This window comes from Schistocerca cancellata, chromosome 3, assembly GCF_023864275.1.
Source record: "Schistocerca cancellata isolate TAMUIC-IGC-003103 chromosome 3, iqSchCanc2.1, whole genome shotgun sequence".
Lineage (NCBI taxonomy): Eukaryota > Metazoa > Arthropoda > Insecta > Orthoptera > Acrididae > Schistocerca > Schistocerca cancellata.
In genome coordinates this window covers 949,502,184-949,525,104 of record NC_064628.1, presented here as the reverse complement: position 1 = coordinate 949,525,104, position 22,921 = coordinate 949,502,184, and the positions used below count along the sequence as shown (strand labels likewise).

General features: G+C 40.1%; 1 protein-coding gene across 1 annotated transcript in view; it reads right to left on the bottom strand.

Moving 5' to 3' along the window:
- LOC126176012 (collagen alpha-1(I) chain-like) overlaps positions 1-22,921 on the bottom strand; it is a 1,061,651-nt gene that overhangs the window by 8,667 nt on the left and 1,030,063 nt on the right. The window contains exons 24-25 of the mRNA XM_049923130.1: positions 14,746-14,940; positions 4,789-4,904 (exon numbers count right to left, since the gene is read on the bottom strand). Coding sequence (XP_049779087.1) covers positions 4,789-4,904; positions 14,746-14,940 — 311 coding nt within the window. The remainder of the gene's footprint in view (positions 1-4,788; positions 4,905-14,745; positions 14,941-22,921) is intronic.

The window sequence follows — 22,921 nt, the reverse complement described above, 5'->3', positions numbered from 1 at the left end:
CCTTAATCGGGCAGGTAGGTTAGAAAATTTAAAAAGGGAAATGGATAGGTTAAAGTTAGATATAGTGGGAATTAGTGAAATTCGGTGGCAGTAGGAACAAGACTTTTGGTCAGGTGACTACAGGGTTATAAACACAAAGTCAAATAGGGGTAATGCAGGAGCAGGTTTAATAATGAATAGGAAAATAGGAATGTGGGTAAGCTACTACAAACAGCATAGTGAACGTATTATTGTGGCCAAGATAGATACGAAGCCCACACCTACTACAGTAGTACAAGTTTATATGCCAACTAGCTCTGCAGATGACGAAGAAATTGAAGAAATATATGATGAAATAAAAGAAATTATTCAGATAGTGAAGGGAGACGAAAATTTAATAGTCATGGGTGACTGGAATTCGAGTGTAGGAAAAGGGAGAGAAGGAAACGTAGTAGGTGAATATGGACTGGGGCTAAGAAATGAAAGAGGAAGCTGCCTGGTAGAATTTTGCACAGAGCACAACTTAATCATAGCTAACACTTGGTTTAAGAATCATGATAGAAGGTTGTATACATGGAAGAATCCTGGAGATACTAAAAGGTATCAGATAGATTATATAATGGTAAGACAGAGATTTAGGAACCAGGTTTTAAATTGTAAGACATTTCCAGGGGCAGATGTGGACTCTGACCACAATCTATTGGTGATGACCTGTAGATTAAAACTGAAGAAACTGCAAAAAGGTGGGAATTTAAGGAGATGGGACCTGGATAAACTGAGAGAACCAGAGGTTGTACAGAGTTTCAGGGAGAGCATAAGGGAACAATTGACAGGAATGGGGGAAAGAAATACAGTAGAAGAAGAATGGGTAGCTTTGAGGGATGAAGTAGTGAAGGCAGCAGAGGATCATGTAGGTAAAAAGACGAGGGCTAGTAGAAATACTTGGGTAACGGAAGAAATATTGAATTTAATTGATGAAAGGAGAAAATATAAAAATGCAGTAAATGAAGCAGGCAAGAAGGAATACAAACGTCTCAAAAATGAGATTGACAGGAAGTGTAAAATGGCTAAGCAGACATGGCTAGAGGACAAATGTAAGGATGTAGAGGCTTATCTCACGAGGGGTAAGATAGATACTGCCTACAGGAAAATTAAAGAGACCTTTGGAGATAAGAGAACCACTTGTATGAACATCAAGAGCTCAGATGGAAACCCAGTTCTAAGCAAAGAAGGGAAAGCAGAAAGGTGGAAGGAGCATATAGAGGGTCTATACAAGGGCGATGCACTTGAGGACAATATTATGGAAATGGAAGAGGATGTAGATGAAGATGAAATGGGATATACGATACTGCGTGAAGAGTTTGACAGAGCACTGAAAGACCTGAGTCGAAACAAGGCCCCCGGAGTAGACAACATTCCATTGGAACTACTGACGGCCTTGGGAGAGCCAATCCTGACAAAACTCTACCATCTGGTGAGCAAGATGTATGAAACAGGCGAAATACCCTCAGACTTCAAGAAGAATATAATAATTCCAATCCCAAAGAAAGCAGGTGTTGACAGATGTGAAAATTACCGAACTATCAGTTTAATAAGCCACAGCTGCAAAATACTAACACAAATTCTTTACAGATGAATGGAAAAACTAGTAGAAGCCGACCTCGGGGAAGATAGTTTGCATTCCGTAGAAATACTGGAACACGTGAGGCAATACTGACCTTACGACTTATCTTAGAAGAAAGATTAAGGAAAGGCAAACCTACGTTTCTAGCATTTGTAGACTTCGAGAAAGCTTTTGACAATGTTGACTGGAATACTCTCTTTCAAATTCTGAAGGTGGCAGGGGTAAAATACAGGGAGCGAAAGACTATTTACAATTTGTACAGAAACCAGATGGCAGTTATAAGAGTCGAGGGACATGAAAGGGAAGCAGTGGTTGGGAAGGGAGTAAGACAGGGTTGTAGCCTCTCCCCGATGTTATTCAATCTGTATATTGAGCAAGCAGTAAAGGAAACAAAAGAAAAATTTGGAGTAGGTATTAAAATCCATGGAGAAGAAATAAAAACGTTGAGGTTCGCCGATGACATTGTAATTCTGTCGGAGACAGCAAAGGACTTGGAAGAGCAGTTGAACGGAATGGATGGTGTCTTGAAGGGAGGATATACGATGAACATCAACAAAAGCAAAACGAGGGTAATGGAATGTAGTCGAATTAAGTCGGGTGATGTTGAGGGTATTAGATTAGGAAATGAGACACTTAAAGTAGTAAAGAAGTTTTGCTATTTGGGGAGCAAAATAACTGATGATGGTCGAAGTAGAGAGGATATAAAATGTAGACTGGCAATGGCAAGGAAAGCGTTTATGAAGAAGAGAAATTTGTTAACATCGAGTATAGATTTAAGCGTAAGGAAGTCATTTCTGAAAGTATTTGTATGGAGTGTAGCCATGTATGGAAGTGAAACATGGACGGTAAATAGTTTGGACAAGAAGAGAATAGAAGCTTTCGAAATGTGGTGCTACAGAAGAATGCTGAAGATTAGATGGGTAGATCACATAACTAATGAGGAAGTATTGAATAGGATTGGGGAGAAGAGAAGTTTGTGGCACAACTTGACCAGAAGAAGGGATTGGTTGGTAGGACATGTTCTGAGGCATCAAGGGATCACCAATTTAGTATTGGAGGACAGCGTGGAGGGTAAAAATCGTAGGGGGAGACCAAGAGATGAATACACTAAGCAGATTCAGAAGGATGTAGGTTGCAGTAGGTACTGGGAGATGAAGAAGCTTGCACAGGATAGAGTAGCATGGAGAGCTGCATCAAACCAGTCTCAGGACTGAAGACCACAACAACAACAACAACAACTACATCTTCAGAATTTGAAAGAGAGTATTCCAGTCAACGCTGTCAAAAGCTTTCTCTAAGTCTACAAATGCTAGAAACATAGGTTTGCCTTTCCTTAATCTATTTTCTAAGATAAGTCGTAGGGTCAGTACTGCCTCACGTGTTCTAACATTTCTATGGAATCCAAACTGATCTTCCCCGAGGTCAGCTTCTACCAGTTTTTCCATTCGTCTGTAAAGTATTTTGCAGCCATGGCTTATTATAATGATTCAGTAATTTTCACATCTTTCAACACCTGCTTTCTTTGGAATTGGAATTATATTCTGCTTGACGTCTGAGGGTATTTCACCTGTCTCATACATCTTGCTCACCAGATGGTAGGGTTTTGTCAGGGCTGACTCTCCAAAGGCTATTAGTAGTTCTAATGGAATGTTGTCTACTCCCGGGGCCTTGTTTCGGCTTAGGTCTTTCAGTGCTCTGTCAAACTCTTCATGCAGCATCATATCACACATTTCATCTTCATCTACATCCTCTTCCATTTACATAATATTGTTCTCAAGTACATCACCCTTGTATAGACCCTCTATATACTCCTTCCGCCCTTCTGCATTCCCTTCTTTGCTTAGAACTGGGTTTCCACCTGAGCTCTTAATATTCATACAAGTGGTTCTCTTTTCTCCAAAGGTCTCTCTAATTTTCTTGTAGGCAGTATCTATCTTACGCCTTGTGAGATATGCCTCTACATCCTTACATTTGTCCTCAAGACATCCCTGCTTAGCCATTTTGCACTTCCTGTCGATATCATTTGAGACATCTGTATTCCTTTTTGCCTGCTTCATTTACTGCATTTTTATATTTTCTCCTTTCATCAGTTAAACTCAATATTTCTTCTGTTCCCCAAGGATTTCTACTAGCCTTCGTCTTTTTACCTACTTGATCCTCTGCTGCCTTCACTATTTCATCTCTCAAAGCTACCCATTCTTCTTCTACTGTATTTCTTTCCCCCATTCCTGTCAATCGTTCCCTAATGTTCTCCCCGAAACTCTGTACAATCTCTGGTTCTTTCAATTTATTCAGGTCCCATTTCCTTAAATTCCCACTATTTTGCAGTTTCTTCAGTTTTAATCTACAGTTCATAACCAATAGATTGCGGTCAGAGTCCACATCTGCCCCTGGAAATGTCTTACAATTTAAACCTGGTTCCTAAATCTCCGTCTTACCATTATATAATCTATCTGAAACCCTCAAGTATCTCCAGGCCTCTTCCATGTATACAACCTTGTTTTATGATTCTTGAACCAAGTGTTAGCTATGATTAAGTTATCCTCTTTCTTTTCTGAACCCCATTCCATATTCATCTACTACGTTTCCTCTCAACAGATGCCCCTCCATTGTGGTTGCACCTATGGTACGGCTATCTGTATTGCTGAGGCACACAAGCCTGCCCACCAACGTCAAGGTCCATGGTTCCAATGTTCCAACTTTGTTGAATTCCCATTCTGGACTTTCCACTGTTTTAGTTTTGGCCTTTAGGCAACTAAAAATGATACAAGGCTGAATCTGTATGATAGTACAGAAAATAAAACACAAGAGTTTCAGATGGGATGGAATCACTATACATACAACATTGTCTGGTGTTTGGCACAGAGGTGTGTAAGTGACAAGGAGATGGATGAGGAGTTGCATGATATGAATGCACGACCTATCCATGTGCACTACCTCCCCACCATTTCTTCCCCACCTCCAGTATCTAATTTTTGCAAAAGCTATTTGTAATTGATAGAACCCACCTCAAAATGTGCTTCCAGTAGCATCATTACTAGCATTAAATAAAATTAAATAAATAATTCCCAGCACCCAACATTAACATCAATATCTTATGTTAGAGAATGTATACAGAACAAAATTGTATATTACTCAAGATGCACAAGGCTGTGTCACTCAGAATGCAAATTCAGATTACTTACCATCCAAAATCAGTGAGAATGTTTTTACCACTGAAACTGTATATTCGTGGCTGTTGTGAGAAAACAGCACCATCACCATTAAACATTTCCTTCCACGAATTGAACAACACATCGCCCTAGAACATATATAAAAAAACAAAGCTGTCTGAGTTGCAAATGTTCAAAATTTGGAATCTATGCAGTAAGAAATGACTCAAAATGCCTTAAACTCAAAATATAAAGGCTGTTAATCAGTGTCCTAGAAACACATGACCAAAAACTTACATTATTGTAATGTTAAGCACATAAGCATTAATATTCCTGTATCATCTGTTTCAGGAGGGGGAAATATAAAAATAGGAAGATAAGATAATGAATGAGAAATGTAGAACACTTACAATATTGGTAAAAGCATACATTTTATCACATTACATGATATGCTGAGCATGTGAGCAGAGACTAAAAAGGATTTAGGTGATGGCAAACAAGCAATTGCACTTGAGTCTAGCACATACTACGTGTAAAAATTCAAAACCATTCTTGCAATTGGTGTCCACTGTTTTCAGAACATTGTAGATGACACAAGGTCTCCACAGTGCCCTGCCACATAGTTTCCAGTTTTGGTGTTCACAACAGCCTCATACCGTGACCCCGTACTACTTTTGTAGGCTGTTCATTGCTCTATTGATTTTCTTACAGAATGTAAATAATTTAGGAGTAAAGGAGAACAGTCACTGAACAGCGGAAGGGTTGAGCTTACCAACATGGACAAATTAAACCATACACAAAAAAAACTCTAAAAGTAAAAGAATAATATGAACTGCCACTTTAATATAAGAAGTACTGTTTTGATCCAAGCATCATGGAATTGGGGGACCGCTAACTAAATAATAATATAAGAAAGAAAAAAAAGTTAACAGCCACTATCTTTTCTCGAACAGCTAAGTATTGGTGTTTGGTGTCGTCTCTTCCAGTTCTGTGTGTCCTGCATCAACACCTCAAAATCGTTAGCAAAGTTATAATAACTTACTACATAAAATATGAAAACCAATCCATGATTAACTAGTCTAAAATTGTTAATGAATAGAATTACCAATTTATTTTACATCATACTTTTACATGATTACCTATGGTCTTAGTTTCATGCATTAATCTATCTTATGAGGCCTATGTCCTGCAGTGGTTCAATGATAGCATACCAACACATGCTTCATTAAACTGTGAGCGCAAGTTGTGCCATAAGTGGTGCATAGTGTGCAGGGTGTGACCAACTGCAGTGACCTGAGCAGGCAGTTGTGTGAGAGCAGACATCATTGATAGTTGTGTTTATATTGTGAATTTTTTGGAGTAAATTTATTAGGACTTAGACTAAACAATTTGATACCATTGTTTTGATATTTACCTACATTGATTTTATAGCTTACTTGTATTTCAATTTCACACTTTATCATTTTTGGGTGTTTTCTGTTTCTATTTTATTCACTTAGCAGTCTCCCAATGTGATGGCACTGGGATAAAAATATTACTACTTATATTGAAGGGGCAATACAGATTAGTTTTTTCCTTTTCAGAGGTTTTTGTGTCACAGTTCTTTTTTAATATTTCAATTTATGTTTTATTTTATGCTTTTTAAACTTCATATTTTACCCGTAGACATGATATGATCAACGCACTATCCCCGCATTCATACACATACTTTGCTGAACATACACAAAATTGCAACACAAGATATTTTTCACTTATGCAATTTACATGTTTCTTTTTTTCAATTCACACGTGTATTCACTGGCTGTGTTTTGGTGTTTACTTAGGTAATTTAGGTAACATAAGCAACAAGCCGTGGTGACAATTCTAAATCAAATCAGATGAAAGTAGGCTGCCATTGTGCTTTCTTTCAATAGGCTGCCTAGACTATTAATGCAAAATCATTTGATTTAGTACTGAATTTCATACTGCTAATAGAACTACAAAGAAGTCTGGAAGAGTACAGGTTTATCTTTTACAGTTGAGTCACAATGACCTTTTTTTAGCTTTGTAGGTGTTGAAACGGGTGACTTCAAAAGACAAAAATCATCATTGTTGGTCAACCATAAAAGGTAAAGAAATTTTCTCATGGGCTTTTATTACGATCTGTTGAGCTCTACAATCTGCTACTATATTACATAGTGTATATATAGAGCTACAGTGCCATAAGAAAATACACATGTTAAACTTATAACACCCCTCTGTATGTGTCAGGGGTAAAAAAATAAAAGGAAAAAGAAAACATTGCTAGTTTTTGGAAGAAACCTTTCGATGGGGTAGAAAATACAGATATATGCAGAGAGAGAGAGATAAAGTGTGAAATTGAAATACAAGTAAGCTATAAAATCAATGTAGGTAAATATCAAAACAATGGTATCAAATTGTTTAGTCTAAGTCCTAATAAATTTACTCCAAAAATGACATGGCTTAGCCACAGCCTGGGGGATGTTTCTAGAATGAAATTTTCACTCTACTGTGGAGTATGCCATGTCTCCGCAATATCCTTTCTTTCAGGAGTGCTAGTTCTGCAAGGTTCGCAGGAGAGCTTCTGTAAAATTTGGAAGGTAGGAGACGAGGTACTGGCAGAAGTAAAGCTGTTAGGATGGGGCGTGAGTCGTGCTTCGGTAGCTCAGTCGGCAGAGCACTTGCCCGCGAAAGGCAAAAGTCCCGTGTTTGAGTCTCAGTCCGGCACACAGTTTTAATCTGCCAGGAAGTTTCATTATTCATTCTTTTTGTGTGAGCCTGCCAATGACTCAACACTTCTGATGCTTGGTGAGTGGTCGCCTTTACTTCTAAATAACTTCTTTCTACTTTTTTAGGGGATAGTGGTTAAAATGGTGGGAAAAATGATCTTTCACTTATTTAATATGAATAGTACAAATGTATGTGTATTTCATGTTGTGTATGTTGGGAAATTTTTTCCGATACAAAGCAACAAACACCAATACTATTTCTTTTTCACATCTCTGCCCACGTAGACGTCGTGACTAACGTTTTCCTGAAAAGATTCCACCTACTCAAAGAAAATACATGTACAACATAAGTCTGCAGAGCACATGCCAAAACCAGAAAGAAAATTTCCTGATCATCATATGCTCTGTAACTGCCTGATTGTGCCAAAACATACAACAATGAGGCAAATTATGCATATGAATCATTTCCACAATATGACTTTGTACACAAGTTTGTATGTCTGTCATTTATAATTTATTATTAAAAAATCTTACGGATAGATGGAATAGGTTTGATTATTTCACACATCATCTCACTCAAAGTTTACTGAATCCACTATTGCAAACTGTCATTTTTTAAATACATGCTAAAATCTACAGTCCAACAAAGGGGCTGAAGTCAGTTCAAAATCTCCTCATCATTATAAATTCTAGTATTAAAAAACTAGTATTATATCATTTTTAATACCCTGTTTGTACAAATGATGTAGAACAAATTACAGGTGACATAATTCTTTCATAATTACTGTAGTAATTAAGTGAGACTACGTGCTTCACATAATCAAAGCACATCATAATATAAAGTGACATATTAAATTGCTTGTATACATGATACTGGGTATAGTTACAATAGTCATTAAGTGAGATTACACGAGCAATACAGTCACCATAAATCCATATATATTATAAAAAAGTATGTATGAACGTATTCATGTATGTACATATGTGTGTATGCATGTTCCACACCTCCTCCTAAACTACCGGACTGATTTCAACCAAACTTTGTACATATGACTTACTATCCAGTAAGAAGTACTGTGGGGTAAGAACCATCTCCCTCTCAAAGCAGTAGGGGTGGAGGTGAAAAATTATTGTATCCCCATGATGCACAAGTAGTCAGATAATATCCATTCAATATTTGAGAATGAGAGCAATTAGTGGTTTGCAACAAACCAAAGCTTCATGAGTTTTTTCTCCATTGACATAATGAAAGGAAAAATGTTTATTGTTTACTTCATTTTCACTGTGCATTACACTGTGTATTACTTCTTTACTAGTACCTCTATTCATAATACATTCTGCAGAAAGTATACACATATACAACTGAATGTACCCGCAAGAAGATATGACTGTATGACATATAGTTCAGGACACATGGCTTATAAACACTGAGGTGCATGATAAACTGCTGTACCATGCATGATGTTTCAATTTATTACTTCTCTACTACAGATTTTTTTGCAACAAATTTTGCATACAGTATCCACATATAAAATTGAGTGTACCTGCACAATTATATTAGTGTACAATACAAGATAGGACATCGTAAACATTACGCTGTGTGAAACTGCATGGCAAAATCTATTAGAGATACGGGTGAAATATGTATACAAATATGAGTGAAATTCGTTAAATGTGTGTGACAACTGTGTACTGTTGGGGTAAGAACCAAAAACCTGCCGTTGGAGTATTGGTGATAACGTGCAAGGAGGAGCAGGATGAGGAGTTGGATAGGCAGAGAGGGGTAAGGAGGATTTGCACATTGATAGGGGGAGGAAAAGATGGATAGAGAGAGGAGGAGGGAGAAATGGGCAGAGAAAGGTAAGAGGAGATGGATGGAAGGAGGGGAAGAAGTAAATGGACAGTAGAACATGAACAAAGAAGGGGGGAGAAAGAGATGGACAGGGGGAGGAGGAGAAGGAGGAGATGGACAGAGAGATTTGGGGAGGGGGGGGGGAGATGGACAGGAAGAGGGGGGGGGGAAGACAGACAGAGAAAGGAAACAGGAAAACAGGAGGAGATGGACTTAAAAGAGATGAGGAAGTGATAGAGAAGAGGAGGACGAGATGAATTTAGAAGAGGCGGAAGGGATGGGTAGAGGGAGAAGCAGATGGACAGAGTGTGGAGGTGCAGGTGGAATGAGAGACAGAGAGAGAGAGAGAGACGAGAGAGAGAGACGAGAGAGAGAGGGGGGGGGGGGGAGCAAGCAGATAGAGAATAGGGGAGGAGCAGATAGATGGAGAGATGGGGGGAAGAGCAGATGAACAGAGAAAGGGGCACAAGGAGATGGACAGAGATTGGGGAGGAGGGGGGGGGGATAGAGAGGATGGAAGATACGATGGACTAACAGACAACTGGAATGAATACCCACCCGGGCAATACTGGGTACTCAGTTGGTAATAACAGAAAGTGACATAATACATGATTATATAATTAACAATGTCTGAAAAATCAGGTTTACTTGTTATGATGTTCCAGAAATTGAGAGGCAGAGTAGAATCAGTGCTTAAGCAAGAACTGCTTCAACTTTACTCGAACTGTATTTAATGTTGGGAAGGATTTTAAATAAGAAGTTATGTAACGTAACTCCGATATGTACAATCACCTTTAAGATAGAGGCAGTATTTTCAGAATTTAAAAGAAAGGAAATTTGTTTTTGTACAAGGATGGGAGGACAATTACACCAAGAAGTCCCTTCCGTAGAGCCTAGCCACCTGTGGTCATCACATTCATCACATCTGCTGTCACGAGCAGTCCCTCTCTAAATATGTCTCACTGAAGCCTTCACTGACCATAATTATCCTATCCTTGTACAAAAAAAAAAAAAAAAAAAAAAAAAAAAAAAATCTCCCGTGCCTATCTTTCCAATCTCCCATCACCTCCCAAAGTCCCACAGTCCAGTCACAGAGGAGCATTCCCCTCGTAACTCAGTACCATCCGGGACTGGAGCAACTGAATTACATTCTCCGCCAGGGTTTCGATTACCTCTCGTCGTGCCCTGAAATGGGAAATGTCCTACCCACTATCCTTCCCACCCCTCCCACCATGGTATTCTGCTGTCCACCGAACCTACACACTATACTCATCCATCCTTACACAACCCCTGCTCCCAATCCCTTACCTCATGGCTCATACCCCTGTAATAGACCTAGATGCAAGACCTGTCCCATACATCCTCCTACCACCACCTACTCCAGTCCGGTCACTAACATTACCTATCACATCAAAGGCAGGGCTACCTGCGAAACCACTCGTGATATACAAGCTAAGCTGCAACCACTGTGCTGCATTCTATGTAGGCATGACAACCAACAAGCTGTCTGTCCGCATAAATGGCCACTGACAAACTGTGGCCAAAAAACAAGTGGACCATCCTGTAGCTGAACACACTGCCAAACATGATACCCCTCATCTCAATGACTGCTTCACAGCTTGTGCCGTATGGGTCCTTCCCACGAACACCAGCTTTTCTGAATTGCGTAGGTGGGTACTTTCCCTGCAATACATCCCACGTTCCCGTAACCCTCCTGGCCTCAACCTTCGTTAGTCACTGTCCTCATCCATCCAGCCTCCTCCCTGTTTCCATTCCAGCACTACACAGCTGTCATTTCACCGTCACACCCAGTCTTTTAATTTCTTTTATTTGCATTTTTTTTTCTCTCTTCTTTCCGCTGCTTACCCACTCCCCCCTCCGCACCTTCTCTCCTACGCTCCATTTAAATTGCAACACTTGACTATCCGCCACTCCCACCATACTATCCCTCCCCCTCGTGGCCCCAGCCTCCTCCTTACCCCCACCCAGTCGCCACTCCCATCATGCACTGGTGCTGCTGCTCACAGTGTAGTTTCAGCTCTCTGAGAATGCAGATGTGTGTGCAAGTTGTGCTTGTGTGCGTGCGTGTGCGTGTGTGTGTGTGTGTGTGTGTGTGTGTGTGTGTGTGTGTGTGTCTAATGCTGACAAAGGCCTTAATGGCCGAAAGCTATGATTGTGTGAATCTTTTTATTGTGCCTTTCACAGCTCAGCATCTCCGCTATATGGTGAGTAGCAACTTTCCTTCTCTCGTATTGTTACATTCCATCCTGGATTTTCCATTGTTTGATTTCTGTTACTTACACATATTATTTACAGAAACAGTGTGTTGACAAAATAGATATTTCAGGTGATCAATTTCATTGGAGGACTTCTTATGATTTTTGTACATGTCCACATTGATAACAATCAATTGAATAATTTTGTTCAGTTATTGGTAATCAGCTTACTTCAGGAAAAACTGTTTGTAACTGGCTTTCAGACGTTTATCAAGGTTATGGTTCCATCAGTCACTTCCCTGCAGTCTTATTTGTTTTTCAGAGCTATTAACAGTGTGTTTAATGGCCCTCTCTCATTCCTATTTAACTACTTTCTGCACATTCTTGCAGCAGCTTATGAGCTCTTTCACATTTTTCCATAATTTCGTGATCTGGGTATCTTTTTTTATATCTTCAGTGATTTTTTTACATCTTCAGTGCCTCCCCCCCCTCTCTGCTGACCCTTCTTCTTTGTTTGGATGATTTTTTTTCTTTACTGAATGACCATTTCACTTTAATTGACAACCATTTCTCTTAATTTTCTCAGCACTTCTTCTCTGTTTGGCAAATTTTTATTGTTTAGTTACCACTTTTCATTGTTTAACAGTTCACTTCTTTGTTTTGCTATCGGTTTTCCCCGTTTATCAACTGCTTTTTGGTATTTAGCTACCTCCTCCAATTTGACACGGACTTATCTGCTATTCATCAATTATAGTAAAGGATTCGCTTTTTGTTATTTTCTGGCCTGAGCAGCCATAAGCGGTAGTCATGTGTGTTTGAGGTTTGCTTGATTGAGTCAATGTGCGTGTTTCTCTTTTCTAAAAAAAGGCTGAAGCCAAAATCTTGATGTGTAACAGTCTTTTTGTTGTGCCTGTGTGTAACTCAACATGTCATCTTTACAGTGAGTAGCAATCTATCCTTTCCATAAATTTAAATACACTGGTGTCCAAAATTAAAAGCAACAAACTGCTATTTCCTCTTCTTGTGTCTAATTCATGGTATAGTCATAAAAACTGTCAACAGATGTCTATACAATTATGTTCTGCTTGGAAGGTGCCATTCTGGTCAATCGGACAACCAAGCCAGTGATGACACTGGGCACCTATCAAAATTGCGTAGTGTGTGCCAGGTAGTCTCACATCAGCAATTGCTGTTTATACAGTCACAGACAGGGCAGTATGACACAAACAAGATGCCTATCACACACTCTGCAGTGGAGGGCCATCAGAAGAATGGAAGCAGGACAGTCGCAAACTGCTGTGGTAGATGGCTTCATGTGACCGTTCCCTTGTTTCTTGGGTGTGGCGACAATTGATGGAGACCGGAACAATATCCTGAAGACCAGGGCAAGGTCAACCATGTGAGATATCAGAAAGAGAGGAGTGTTATTTGGCTGTAAGTGAAAGACATTACAACCTTAGCACTACACAGCAACTGGCATTTGACCTTGCAGCATCCACTGGACATGTTGTACACAGACAAATAATTACAGAAGGCTTCGGCAGAGTGCTCTTTATTGTTGGGAGACCTGCTGTATGTGTACATCTGATGCATCTTCACAGAAGGGAATGCCTCTAGAGTGGAGTCATCAATGTACCACCTAGAAGTCGAACAGTGGGCCAGAGTTCTTTTCACAGATTAGTCCCGTTTTGGTCTGGAGTGTGATTCTCCAAGTATTCACATCTGGATGGAATGTGGAACACAATTTCAGGACCAAACCACTGTGGAAAGGAACCGATATCGAGGAGGATCCCTAATGGTGTGGGAAAGGATTGTGCTGATCACTTGAACGCCTAATCATGAAATTGTTTGTGTGAATTGGCAAGGTTTAACTGCTATCAGGTATCGTGATGAGATCTTGGGACCTCATATGGGGCTGCTGATGGATGATAATGTTTGACCTCATAGAGAATGGGTGGTTGATGTTTCCTTGGAAACGGAAAATGTTGCATGCATGGCGTGGCCTGCTCACTCTCCCAATTTGAATCCCAGAGAGAAAGTCTGATATGCACTAGGAAGACAGGTTGCATCACATCAGCACCACCCATTCACTCTCCAATATTTGCAAGCAGCTCTGCAGGAAGAATGGGTGTTATTGCATCAACATGAGATTGATGACATCATTCACAGCATGCCCTGTAGTTGTCGAGCCTATATTGCTGCCAGAGATGGTCACATCCCATACTGAACTCATTAACCTGTTGTTGGAATGTGTGTGCAAATCCATTAAGTTTGAAAAAAATGAATATTTTTGTATACCATTAGCATACAACAATTATTTATGTTCTTTATTCTTTACATTGCTTCTACTTTACTATCACCTGTTTATACTGTTTCATGGCAAAATAAACACAGCCTTTAAAAATTTCCATTTGTTGCTTTAATTTTGGACACCAGCGCATTTCAAATTGTTCATCAATTTGACCCTGTGGGATAGTACAGTGGTTAGCACACAGGACTCACATTTGAGGACGACGGTTCAAACCTGCATCCAACCATCCTGATTTAGGTTTTCATTTTCCCTAAGTCACTTACGGGAAATGCCGGGAAGGTTCTTTTGAAAGGGAACAGCCACTTTCCTTCTCCACCTTTCCCTAATCTGAGCTTTTGCATCGTCTCTAATGACTTCATTGTCCTTGGGATGTTAAACACTGATCTCCTCCACCTCCTTGTCAGTTTGCAAGGTAACAAGAATTGCTGATTATTTGTATTTCTACAACATGCAAATTATATATCATTCCATTAACGGATAAAGTTTTAATGAGTAAATGAAAAAGAATATTTTTTCTGTTATATCGATATTACTAAATGACTGAAACAGGTGCACGGGTGTATGTTCCCAGTTGCAGGTTAGCACGTAGTTCATGTCATAAACATTGTTGTGTGTGAAACTAGTTTTTCTTAAAAGAGATATTGGAGCTGTTTTATATATTCTTTGAAGGATCAGGATTTTTATTTTATTTTATTTTTTTTATTTTTTTTTTTAGGGTGGGGTGGGGTGGGGTGACTCACTATTCTACAACAAGAGTGTTTTATCTTGTATAGAGCTTTAGCCTTATATTACCTGATATATGAGTAGGTGCTTTAATTTAGAACCAGAATGCAGGAGGAGACTTTTCTCCCTTTGATCCCAGAATAGACAAGGAAAACTTACCTTGGTGTTCACTACGGGAAGATCTCTGTCTGAGTATCGCACAATGGAGTCAAGGTTCTGTACTCTCGACGACAGGAAAGCTCTGAATGTGCCACGCAGACCAGCTCTCCGTGCTTGCCTGTAGCACGAATAGTCTGCCCCTCTCACTCCATGCATATCTCCAGTTTGAGGCTCATTCAGTGCAGCTATTCGAAGCTGTCATAAAAATAAAGAGCATATCAGTTGTTGTTTTACTGTCAAAAAATATGCAAAACATATTCAGAAATATTTAAACTAATTTGTAGTTACTATACCAGTGTTTGAGCTGAATAAGAAATGCTGTTCCAATGCCAACTTTGTATTCAAACATTAAAATATACTGCCAAGGTTCCATATGCTAAAATTCTGAAACACAATACAGGTTGTCAACATTTTCTGTGCTTATAATTTTGTTTATTGAGCTGTGCAGAATGTGTGTGTGTAAGTGAAAGAGAGAGAAAGGGAAAAGTGACAGGGGGAGGGGGAGAGGAAGGCAGGGGGTGGCCTCAGTCCACACTCTTTATATTTCAGGTCCACCATGTACAACCTGACATATTTCAATCTTCCTGGCAGATGAAAGCTGTGTGCCACACCCGTCCACGGTCTTAATATACCTGGGAGTTTCAAATTAGCACATACACTATTCCTGGGTAAAAGCTCATTCTGCTACATTTCATTTACACTGGTTCCATTTAGGGGCTTACTTTACACAAAACACCATGAATAACAGAAGGAAGTAACCGAATTTCATGGTCTCGGTAACAATGTGGAGGAAAGCAGCAGATGTCTCAAGAAAATCAAGTGAAGAGTGCTTCTGGACAAGAGTGTGTTTCAAAACAAATAACTTCTGCTGAACAGGTACATCAGCAGAGAGATTGCACAAATGTGATTTTGGAGGAGGAAAATTATAAGAACTAGCTAGACTGACAGAAAAACAAGTAAGGTGATTCTACCAGAAATAGTAGAGAAGGCCAACAAATGCAAAACTCACTGGATACTCAATCAGATGTGACATTCTTCTACAAAACATTTTCGAATGCAATAGAGTGGAAGAAAACACATAGGCGACTGAGAACATCCCGTTTAAAAATTATGATCAGTGTGATGGCATGTTCTCTGTACATGGAGGCTAAGAGGACTGCTGAAGAGAGGAAACTGTGGCTGCAGAGATATGGCTTAGCCTTCTGAAAGAAGAAACATCGGATAAGCTACAAAAAATTTAGAGGGCTGTGAATGGAAAATGCCTGTAGTATTAACAAAAATAGGAGGCTTCACTATTCTGAATTACACAGGTGGTAATTGTCTCTCCAGCATATCCTGTGCTCTTGCAATGTCCATGGCCTAAACCTCCAACAACTTGTTTCCAGCAGCATCATCTTTTTCCCTTCTCTCTTTTGTTCTGATCATTCTTCCCCATCTAGATCGTGTACTGTCTTCTCCTACCACTCTTCCCCCATGTGAACCTCCCCCCTCCCCTTCCACCCTGTCCAGGAGTCTTCCTTTCCCTCTTCCCTCTCTGTCAACCTCTTCATTTCTTTCCTCCCCTCCCTCTCCTTTTCCCCCTACCCTTTATCTCTTATATGCTCTACCGCATGAACTACTTTCATCTTGTTGTGCAGCTATTGATTCATCTGGCAGAAGATCTGTCTACACCATCCCGATTCCCACTCATCGCCTTGTGCATCCTTCCCTACCCCTTTCCTACCCCCACCTAAATGGGCAACCACCCACAATAATCAACAATCAGCCTGCTACAGCCATGGTTGTGATGTGTGAATGTTTGGGTGTCTGTGTGGTTGTGTTTGTGGATGTGAATGTAGGTATTTTTGCTAAAGAAAGAGCAAGAGCTTAACAGCTAGTGTAAATACTGTATTCTGTTGAGTGTTTCTGCACACCAAACGTAAGTCAACTATACGTAAGTGGTTCAATTTCCTTTGTTCTATGTATTATACCATTAAGGAACTTCCACTGTTCTTTAAGGACTTTGTTATTTTAAGTACAACACAATAGATATTTTCTCTTGTGAAATTTGTTGGAACACTCCAGAAAGAATAATGATATCCATAATAACAACTCTAGAAGAAAAAAGGGTCTTTATAAAAATTGGCTTTAGCTCAAAAAAGGTTGGATAATGCTGCTATAAAAATCTTTTATCGCTTACCCAGTGCAGGTTCACGAGGTTTTAGTTAACCATAGATAACATACTGGTGGCACCAATTCAGCATGATTTCCTACACAGGAACCACACAGTAGGCATCTTTTCTGAGCTTAAGAAGCTTGGAGGCATAATATCCTTGGGCAGTTCCAATAATGAGGATTCTGGGAAGATCTAGCTATCTTTATATATTTTTCGAAATATAGTCACTGAATTATGAATTCTTTTACCATTAGCTGTAATGGTATAGTTATGTAGTAGGGAAACAGATTTCTGTTAGCTACTGTACTTCAATAGCCAGTTACAATAATGACTGTGTGGATGATACGGCCTATTCTACGCCTTATTTTAGATCTTTATGATGATGCTATGCTGATTATATTTATATGTTTTGACGATGCCATTATGGCCTAATCACTTTAGGACATGGTGTAGAAAGGTACGTTTTACCATATTTTCTGTACATCTCCCTGGTTGTATGATAGTGTATTGTGATATGTACTGCTGTATTATGTTGAAAGACACACTGCTCACTAGGTGTATATATTTGTATATTATAGATCTGAGGATGGTCATTATGGACTGAAACCGGTCATCGTCTAAAGAATTCATATTGTGATCAAAGACTGAAATAAAAAACATTTGTATAGTTATACTACCCATTGGTGACGTGAAAATTTGTACTGGACCGGGAGTCAAAACCAGATTTCACACTCACTGTGAGTGGTCGCCTTAGCCACTCAGGCTATCCATGCACACCTCCCGGACCGACCCAAACTTCCGCATGTCACACTGTCTACTTCCTTATATCTTAGTCTAATCTATTCATACCTTCATGCTCACAACTTTAATTTTATTCCCGCATCAGGGAGAATGAAACAATGAGGGACTGAAATTATTGTTATTATTACCACTGTATCCCCCTCCTATGGGTTGTAATACACATTTTACTTGACGATCCTCAGGTAGGCACGTATGGATAGCCTATGCAGTTAAGGTGACTGCCTATGATAAGTGAGAAATCTGTCTTCAAGTCCCAGTCTGGCAAAAATTTTTGTGTGTCACCAATGGGTATTATAGCTATATGCAATACTGCTGACACTAAAATAATTCACAATTCAACCAACATATTTCCAGAAATATTAGGACTGCTGTAGACTCTTCAGGCAAAATACGTTTTATACAGTCATTCTTCTCATATTGTTTCTTCAGATGCAGCGCCGAGGTACTCCTGTCATACAGGTATCAACAGGAAAGTACTGTCCATCAGGGAAATGCCCTATCCCTGCTACCACAATTAACACTATAACAGGGTGTATATGTGGACAAAGAAAAAAAATTCCTGGATTTATCCTGGATTTCCCAGTTAAAAATACCCTTTTTCCCGAGGTGAAAAAACACTTTTTTCATGTTAAGTAACAGTATACTTTTCCTCTGAACTGTAAAACTTATCAATCCATTGAATCGTTATGGTTTTATATACTGGTGTAGAATTTCCCGGCACTTTACAAAACGAAACTTCGGGGACAAAACACATTTTTGAAAGATCTGTGATGTGCAGCAACATGTAGGCTGTGTACTTCTGCATGACTAAAGTATGAATTTGAATTCCATGAAACACCAAATGTTACTTTCTGAAGCACTGAAATCGAGATTGCAATGTGCACCATCATTGTTCAGTAGTGCAACCACACAAATAGAAAAAGTTAATGGTTTAAATTAATATACATGGTGTTGTTACAAGAACGCTTTTCGAACCACCATTCGCAATATTTGCCCATGACTGTTAGAAATAGGTTCATTTCAGCAGTTGCCACAAAGTGCCAGATAACAGGCACCACTGCACTTGCACAGCTACGACAATGCAGGAAGCCCGTATGTGTGGATGTGTAAAACATTAAAATATCTTATATCATAAAAGAAACAAGGCATCAGAGGATACTCCATGAACATTGTGATTTCATGAACCATACTAAAATGCATAATTCGGCTTAAAGTGCTCATTCGTATGTCCAGATTCAGATGTAAATTTTCTTGGGGTACCAGTGCTGTATTATCTCATGTTTGGTTTTTTATTATGGCATAATGCCATACATGCTAGAAGATAAAATCGGGCTCTTGAAATGCAGCGAAAAGTTGAAACTAGCCAATGGTGTGGAATTAAACACTTTGTTTAAAATAAATGGACCGCCTCAGTGGAAAAGATTAATAAAAACCAAATTCCTTTACAAGCCGACCAAAAATAAACTTCATTGTTCTGCAAGGTGATTAATGCTTGACTGTCAGAAAGGTGGAAATAAAATAAAAACTGAAACTAATAACTTACTTTAGCCTTCTGTAGTTAATGTGAATGTATTTTAATTCACTTGATAGCTCCCAGCCACAGAAATCTGTTTTCTTTTCATTTGATGCGAGAGCAATATACGAAGAGGGAACAGCAAAATCACTAAACATAAGTACAGGTCAAGTGGAGACTACCCACTTCCCCACTACAACGTAGACTGCTCTGTGTATCAGTCTCGGATCTACGATATTTCCGAACTGCGGCAATACTAGATAGTGGCTCCCCCTCCGGTGTTTGTGGTACAACGGGAGAAGGGGGGGGAGGGGGGGGGGCGAATTATTGTCTTCGAGGAAATGTAAGACATGTTACTTGGTCTTAAGCGAGCCAAAGTGCAGCGCAACACATTTTCACACAGGATTCATCTATCGCACATCACTGTATTTCACTCTGTTGAATTCAAATGTATATATTTTGTAGTGGATGCCATCAAACTATATTCAGGACAGTATAAATTAAAATATCCTGTGGTGCTTCTTCCGGGCTTTCAAAAATAACTACGCACTCTCCAACTCAGAGTTGCAAATATTAAAAGTTTTGGCTGGTTTTGTTGTCTAGGGGCTGGGATACGTAGCTGCCACATTACAGACCAAATACTGCTGAGTCTACATTCTACGATAAGAGTACTCACATGAATCGAATGGCCGAAGGCTTTCTATCACTCAGCAATTACGAATTACGGATGCAACATATAAATTTATAAATAAAAGATTGCAATTAAATAAAATCTGCCGGTACTTTTGAGAATGTGGTATATTTCTGCAAAACACTTATTGGTGTCGATGATCCAGCAATTAAATAAAATAACAGGGAAACAATAGATTCCTACAGCACATAATTAGTAGTGAACAACCGCATAGCTCATGAGACATGCACTTCTAAACGCACACTACATCTTCACTGTAGAAGCCACTGTAATCACACAAGAGCACAAGTTGGCACTCCGAAGTATTTCAAACTCTCGCGATCACGTGCAAACTGCTCCACTCCAAGTCTTTCCCACTACTGTGCATCCGCCGCGCCGTCCAGCACTTTCTGTGTCCTGTCCCGTCCTGTCCAGCACTCCCCATGTCCAGCGCCGTACCCCCCCCCCCCCCCCCCCCCCCCCGGACTACCCCTGTGTCCTCTCCGGAAACTCACTTCCATTCAGTCTCTCTTAGTAATGAGTGCTGTGATTGGCTAGAGTACTCCCCTCCATGTCTGCATGCCAATGTACACTCAAAAACATAATGAAACATATACAAAATACTGTATTTACATTTAAATAACTTGAAATTAAATAAATATTCCTATGGCTGGACCATAAACACGCTCTAACACACATTATTAAATACGTAAACAATTAAACAACATATATCAAAAGAATAGAAGCAAAAGGTAGGCCAGGAGCCTAATGTCTCTGTGCTTTCTAAAACACAGTAAATATTTAACCAATTTCTTCATAAACAGTATACCATATATCGGATATAAACAAAGACATAGATGAATAAATATATTTATAAGCATGCTGCTACCGTTTTTTTTCATGAAACTGTGGAGCACTTATGGCCTGACGCATTCGATAGTAATTGGCCACTTTGATCTCCAATAACTCAAGTATTATTCAAGTTACATGCCTGTAATTTATATCAATTTAGGTATGCACTAATAGATTTCTAAAGACACGTCGATCGATGAAATCGGATGAAGTGTTTAAATTTTGGAAATTCGTTGTTGGGTGTTCCTTGTATAATTTACCATCAGATACTAAACTTTAAACTAATAAATATATCGAAAATCTGATTACACCATCAGTATAGTAATGTACATGTCTCTTTTTGAGGTATTATGATACATATGGCTACTGTTAATTTCTATATGAACTGTGAAATGTCCGCCATTAAGGTTTCACAAAGTCCGCCATCTTTGGCACTCCTTCATCGACACAAAGCACAGTCCTCGTCACAGCAGAATTCCCAGCTATACGGCCGATGGACCACGAGCTGGGGCTACCCCTTTTGCAATGGCTGGAGTTCTGATAGGAGATGGGAACTTGCCCTTCAATATATTCTCTCTTCCCATTACCCACCAGGCCTCAACCTCCGCTAATTTCAAGTTGCCACTGCCCGTACCTCGCCTGTCATTCAACAGCATCTTTGCCTCTGTATTCCACCTCGACTGACATCTCTGCCCAACCTCTTTGCATTTACATATGTCTACCTGTGCCCGTATATGTGCGGATGGATGTGTGTGTGTGTGTGTGTGTGTGTGTGCGCGCGAATGTATACCTGTCCTTTTTTCCCCCTTGGGTAAGTCTTTCTGCTCCCGGGATTGGAATGACTCCTTACCCTCTCCCTTAAAACCCACATCCTTTTGTCTCACCCTCTCCATCCCTCTTTCCTGATGAAGCAACCAGGGGTTGCAAAAGCTTGAAGGATTAGGTGGGTGAGGGCAATTTCCATCAGTCCCTATACCAATTCCAAACTGAACAATCCATTGCCTTCACCCACCTAATCCTTCACCTACACATCAACTCAGCCAATGAACACACCCGCCAACTCCTATCCTTAAAAAAAGTCCTCAGTCTTTCCTCTCCCACATCCACACCGGCAGTTCAGAGCATCCTCCTACAGGCCAACCACAAATTACAACAGCATGACACCCTCCACCTCAAAAAACTATCCAATCTCCTGGTTTCCCACCTCCGGAAAGGCAACTCGCTCAACCTTCACCAACCTTTCCAACAAACCTCAACCTCCTCTCATTGCACACAAACCCAGTCTCTCCCATCTACTAAATCTCCCACTTCCAGCTCCACTCCCTCCAAAACCTCAAAATTCCAATCAACACAATCTGGAACCACAACACCCTAATTCAGTAGTTAACCTTTCCTCCAAACCTCTGTCCCAATCCGAAACTTCTGTCCTATCCAAAGGCCTCACCTTCAGCCCCACTCCCAGATTCAACCAAAACAGCCCTTGCCAAAGATTTACTGTCCTACACCCGTACTCCCTGCTGAAAATATCACTTTGCCACGAAGAAAAATGATCCTAATCCCACTCCTAATGATCCAAATCCCCAAGACACTATCCAAATTGAACCCTGCCTGGAACAGTTCCGTCCTCCATCACAGCGGGACCCACTTCATTTTCCTCAAAATCACCCTCTCCAAACCTTCCAGGAATTTCTGACTTCCAGCCTTGCCTCTCAATCCTTCTTAAAAATCCTTAATCCTACTCCCAACATCACCACTGCTGAAGCCCAGGCTATCCGTGATCTGAAGGCTGACCGATCCATCGTCATTCTTCCGGCGGACAAGGGTTCCACGACCGTGGTACTTGATCGTCAGGAGTATGTGGCTGAGGGACTGTGTCAGCTTTCAGACAACACCACATACAAAGTTTGCCAAGGTAATCCCATTCCTGATGTCCAGGTGGAGTTTCAAGGAATCCTCAGAACCTTAGGCCCCCTACAAAACCTTTCACCTGACTCCATCAACCTCCTGACCCCACCGACACCCCGCAGCCCTACCTTCTACCTTCTTCCTAAAATTCACAAACCCAATCATCCCGCCCGCCCAATTGTAGCTGGTTACCAAGCCCCCACAGAACGTACCTCTGCCTACGTAGATCAACACCTTCAACCCATTACATGCAATCTCTCATCCTTCATCAAAGACACCA